The sequence below is a fragment of the Numenius arquata genome, chromosome 2 (genome assembly GCF_964106895.1).
Source record: "Numenius arquata chromosome 2, bNumArq3.hap1.1, whole genome shotgun sequence".
NCBI lineage: Eukaryota > Metazoa > Chordata > Aves > Charadriiformes > Scolopacidae > Numenius > Numenius arquata.
Genome location: NC_133577.1, coordinates 10,202,621 through 10,208,620, shown reverse-complemented (window position 1 = coordinate 10,208,620; position 6,000 = coordinate 10,202,621). Strand labels below are relative to the sequence as shown.

The window sequence follows — 6,000 nt, the reverse complement described above, 5'->3', positions numbered from 1 at the left end:
ATTTAAAAACAAGAAATGCATTTTACACCCATACACCATTCCTGAGGCTTGGCATATGACAAAATGGCAGGCAAACACAGTTCCTCCCTCATCAGCAGAGATTAGTGAGCACCCAACCAAACAAAAGGCTTTTCAGTAAGATGGAGAGCTTGGTGGGCCTGGATCCTACAAGTCAACAACTGGTTGTGCAGCTGGTGTTGACAACAGGGATCTGGCTTTTACAACCATGAAACCCTCATGGGGACTGAGGACCGTTAAGAAGAGATGGAATCCACTGCAGTGGTGCAAAGGCTGGGCAGCCTATGATGAGACCTTTAGATTAGCAATGATGGGGAGGGAGTGGATGACCAACAATCAAGTGAGGAAGTGGTGGATTGGGGCGACAAGCAAAGTGTGCAGGCTGACGTGAACAGGAGAGACATTGCAATCAACAAAACAGGGTGGATACACCAAGGGAATCCACACAAACACCAGGTGCCTGTGGGCCAGCTCTAACACTGCTTCTTGGAACACATGACTGGATGCCTCTCTGAAGTGCCTGTACACTAACACACATGGCATGGGGAGGACACAGAAGGAATTTGACAGGACAAGAGGTAACAGGCACAAACTTGAACATGAGAAGTTACATGAGGAGGAACTTCTTTACTTTGAGGGTGGCAGAATGCTGGAACAGGCTGCTCAGAGAGGTGGTGGAGTCTCCTTCTCTGGAGACATTCAAAACCAGCCTGGACATGTTTCTGTGCAACCTGCTCTAGGTGGACCTGCTTTGGCAGGGGGATTGGACTAGATGGTCTCCAGAGGTCCCTTCCAACCTCACATCATTCTGTGATTCTGTGAATTCCGTGAATTCCATTCTTGGAAGGATCCCATGCAATATGGTCCTGGAGAGAAGAAGCATCCAGGAGAACTGGATGATTTTCAAGAAACGTCACCTCCAAATTAAAAAATGATCCCTCTTGCTGTGGAATAAGTCAAGCAAAGGTGGTAGGAGGCCGCATGGATGAATAAATCCCTCCTAACAAAACTCAAGCACAAAAGGAGGCGTACAAGAGATGGAAGAAGGGACAGAATACTAACAGTGTAGGCATGGGGTTAGGGAAGCAAGAGCTCTTTGGGAGTTTAATCTGATGAGAGAAGTGATGGGCAAGAAGAAGGGCTGCTATGCATGCATGAATAGCAAAAGGAAGACTAGGAAAACGTTGCTCTGCTGCTGAATGGAGTGGGGGACCTGGTGCCCAAGGCCACAGAGAAGATAGAGGTACTCAATGCCTTTTTCACCTCAGTCTTTACAGGTAAGAAATCCCAGGCTCCTGAGGCAAGTGGGAAAATCTGAAGCAATGCAAACTTACCCTCAGTGAAGGAGGATCAGGTTAGGGAGCTTTTAAACAAGTCCATGGGAGCTGATGGGATGCACCCACAAGTGCTGAGGGAGCTGGCCACTTGTCATTATTTTTGAATGGTCATGGTGATGGGAGGATGATCCTGACGACTGGAAGAATGCAAATGTCACTCCTGTCTTCACAGAATCAGCTCTGAGCAGGGAGTTTTGGGTAGGTGATCTCCAGGGGTGCCTTCCCACCTCAGTCACTCTGTCATGTATCTTTGATTTCGTATCTTTTAAAGCCCGTTCTTCAGTGCCCATGAAGTCGTGTGACATTTAAAGGACACCTGAAACTTTTTTCCAGTTTCAGTTGCCTGTCTCAGGAGATCAATTTGCTGAGTGCAAAAGTTTCTAGAGTCTCCTTAACTTATTAATCCTCAGAATATATTATTTTATGGCAAGCACAGCCACCATCACTACAGAAATGACAGGTTTAAATGGTGCATAGTTTGGTAGGGTAAAAGGAATTTGTTGGACAATGTGTATATAAACGATATTGCTATGGCACAAAAGGGGATGTGGGTGTGGATGTGCGCGCAGTGGGAAGCTATAAGAAGTGCAAAATCAGAACACCAGGAAGGAAAATGCTTTGAATGTCTGGGCACAATTTAAACAGCAGGAATGTGAGTATTGCCTGTGGTATTAGTTTGATCATACACAACAGCGAGGTACAGTTCTCAATGTCCATTTTGCTCATGCCTTTTTCTTCAAAGGTTAGTGGTTTGTGCTTGTTTTCACACAGATGTAGATGGATTCACAGCATCATTAAGTGAGCAATGGAGAATCAGCCCTTCAGTTCTTTGAAGGAAAGGCTAAGGATGGGGTCCAAATCTTTAGCTGGCACAGGATGGCATTTTTCTATTGAATTCAATGCCCCTACTTCAATGAATGCTGCAGAGTGAGCAGAGGAAGGAGAAGGTGAGGAAAAATACACAACTTGGAAATACCGATTATGTAGTTAAGAAGTACAGCCTAGAAACTTTCTTTGTTATAGTGAAACTGAACTCCTCTTGGATCAACTGATGAATATGAGTTGCATGTCCTTTGAAGGATCTTAGAGAGAGTCTTGGGTCCACAGAAGAATACTCCAATACCGTTGCTGTAATCACAATAACAACAAAAATATGAGAGTAGCAGAATAAATGAATAAACTGTACCTTTTGGCTGCCTCCAACTTTACATCTTTTGAAATGGCTTATTGAGAAATACTTTTGAAAAAAATTGTGCTATTTTCACGCAGTATTACAGTATAATTATTTTAATACTTTAGTGTTTATTATATCATAGTGTTTATTATGTCTTACTGCATTATTTATTTGGATTGCTATATTAGAGGTCACAAACTGTTTTAAATGGTAGTTCTTCGGGTTTGATCTTCATTGTTTATTTTAATCAGAGAAGCAAACACTCTGCTTGGACTGAAAATTTGAAATTATTTTTCTTCAGACAAGTTAATTATTTTTTATTCTAAAACATACACAAATTTTTCAGTTCTGAGTTTTCTTCTTTTTTTTTTTTCCCCCCTCATTTTAACACTTTTCTGCCTATAGACAATTTCTAAACAGCTGACTTAATAACAAAATTTGTAAATAGGTAGTTGCAGCCAAGGGAAAGTCCATGGACCTAAGTGCAGGGACCCAAAATTTAGTCAGTTTGTAAAAGCTGATTGTTCCATCATGCAATAGAAACTCTTGAGTTTCTTTGCCTCTTGAACCTTCTGTAGCTCAGAGCAAGAAAAGGTAGAACATTTTTTTCTCATAAGGAAAGCTTAGTTCGTGCAAGGTTTTCTTTAAAAGGTTCAACATGGACCATAAAGATGGGCATCGAGATTTGGAAGCAAATACAGATTTTTCTGTCGCTTTAGCACTGGCTTTCTAAGAAAATACCACAAGATCCATTATAGACTGTCAATGCCCATCTCCTTCCCTGAGCATCAGAAAACCAGATTTTTCTCAGTTGTGCTTAACAAAAGTAACAAAAAAATAATGTTCCAACTATAACTTTAAAAGCTGTGTTTATGCAGTAGAATCCCTATAGAAGGTCTTTCAAAAATCATATTTTCTACTCTTGGCCTTTTCCTATTTTTAATCTTTCATATTTCCTGATTATATTTATTTTGACCTCCATCAAGTGTTTTCTCTATTACTGTTATTTTTGCAATTTTATGGTATTCTTGTAGCTTACTGTATTCTCTTTGATCTCCTACCTTTCAGCTTTTTCTTGAGTCTTTTTCATCTTTAAAAAAAAGTTTTCTGCATTATTTTTTTGTCTTTCTGTCTCCCAAGTGCAAGCCTTTATTTTGCATTAGCAGGTAAATTTTTGGAAATCATAAAGAGTCCAAGTATTCTGGATTTTTCTACTGCTGAACACAAAATGTTTCAAATTCTTGCTTCAAAGGCTTTCAGGAACAAAGAGGCTTTTCTCAGACCACTGGCGAATCCACCAAGTTCAAATGAACTGCCTTTGCCAGCAGAGATGAACTAGTAACAGAACAGAATAGTCTTGCAAGAGTAGCCAAATATGTTAGGGGAACAAACATATCCTTGACATCATAAGAAAAAAAATCACAGTTTATCTCTTTAATAACCATCTTCAAGGGAAATTAATGCTACTTTGTCCTTTGTGCAGAACAGTAATTGGATTGTGTGTTTCAATTATATCTGGACAAAGGCCAGGATATTGAAATACTTCTAAATATTAGATTTTCTTGTCCAAAAATTAGATTTTATTGGCATTCTCTTTCCGAGATTTCTTCATTAAAAGCTTCATTAAGCATAAATCTTCTTTCCACACAGCAAAAAAACTAAATTATTTTAAAAGGGTCATTTAGAAAGGTTTGCCCTCCCCTTCTCCCACTGTTTATGCTGAGAAAAGAGTAACCTAACAAGGTTAGAAGCCAACCTGCCTTACCTAGGATGGTTTTCAGCTAGTTGCTTGAACTCATTGTCCCAGTTTGGCCTTCCATAGCAAGTCTTCTGTCTCAAACCAGTAATTACATCCATCTTATCATCATAATGTAGGGCTATGTGAGTAGCCTAAAGGCAAATTTACAAGATAATAATTTTAGAGTCAACAACGTATACTCCAAGTAAGAGGAGAAAGCAATAATGCTGCTTTGTGGTAGAAGACAGAAATATTAATGAGGGAAACTCTGTAATTATCCAGTGGAAGGAGGAAGGAGAGGAGATGAGAGGAGAGGATAGGAATACTCAAGAGTTCACAAAATTACTAGGAAGTGTAAAAAGCACTTCCAGAAGTCCCAAAGACCTCAAAGGGGTTCAGCTTCTTGAGATGAAATGTTTGAAATGAGTTGGGATTAAATACCTGTCTTTACTGGCCTGGGCCTAAGCGCCTTAGTCACTTTTACAGGCAGGTCTTAGATTCCTAAACCTTTTCTTAGTCTTTGAATATCTCACCCTGCACTTTATTCATTGCAGATCCTGAAGCAACAGTCACCATTTTAAAGGTGGAGTTGGAGTTTAGGAAAGGAAAAAAAGTGTACTGCAACAGAATCTGACAATAAATACTAGCAATTACGTGCACCTTTAGGTAAGCCCAAAGCATTCTGCTGCTGATGGAAAAGAACGGCAGATCTACCAGCTCGGCAGGGGTAAAACCCTGAGTAGTTTGGCTCTTCTCAGGTAGAGGCAGGTGCAGAAAGTGGATCTGCTCAGGTGAAGCACTGAACTAAGAGGGCTGCACATCTCCCAGTGCCAAGAAAACAAATCCCAATTTTCATGCGCATTTACTGTCAGCTCCTATGCTACGCCCGTTACCATGTTATCTGGGTACTTCCCGGGTGCATATAAAAACACAAGCACCGTCTCTCCTAATTGTGCTGCTGTTGTGTAGGAGTAATACGCTTGTTTTCACTACAGACTATCATCGTTGCTATTGCTGTCAAGAAATTACCAGAGGAAGGCTAAGTTGAAAAATGGGCTCTGCGTTTAGTTCAGGCCCTAGCATGAACTAGGCATCATTATCATCTCTTGCAGAAGTAGTTGCTGAAATTTGGATCCATTTCCTGAGAATATTGTATATTTCTCGTGCTAATGAGTCTTCCATGTTGCTTAACAAATCAATTATTCTGGTCAAGCAGAGTTGTCACAAGTGGTCATGTTTCTAAAAGTTTCTTCTTGTTAGTTTGGACCAATGTCACGAGGGATTTGGAATGGTGTAAGAGTGAGCTTAAAGTGTTTGGAGTGAGAGGTGGGGAACATCAGGATTTTTTAATTGTTGTCGTGGTTTCGGCCGAATTTACCAAAACCAGACGGACAGATGGCCCTTCCCCCTCTCTCCCCCCGCAAAAAAAAGAGAGGAGAGAAAGGGATAAGGAGATTTAGAAGTTTAGATGTAGCACATGTGCATGTAGCACAAACATTGGTCATCATTCTGAGAACGAGCAGTTTTCTCCACAATATACCGTTAATTTCAGACAGTTAGAAGAGGCCTAGCTAAAACATGATTTCTTGACCAAGCAGAGGCAGATGTGCCATATCTGCTTGACAATCCGATGCCAACGTGGAATCTACAAAGAGCTTGAGGCATTGAACAAGCATTATGTCTGAGGAGTAAACACCTGCCAGTAGTGAAGGGTGCACCAAAAGTTGTAAATT

The 6,000-nt window shown here is 40.6% G+C and overlaps 1 protein-coding gene across 1 annotated transcript in view; it reads right to left on the bottom strand.

The window, feature by feature from the left end:
- Positions 1-2,356: 2,356 nt before the first annotated feature.
- The window catches only part of NOX3 (NADPH oxidase 3), a 39,145-nt gene continuing 35,501 nt past the window's right edge, over positions 2,357-6,000 (bottom strand). Inside the window, exons 12-13 of the mRNA XM_074168050.1 lie at positions 4,295-4,419; positions 2,357-2,483 (exon numbers count right to left, since the gene is read on the bottom strand). Of these exons, the coding sequence (XP_074024151.1) occupies positions 2,357-2,483; positions 4,295-4,419 (252 nt within the window). The remainder of the gene's footprint in view (positions 2,484-4,294; positions 4,420-6,000) is intronic.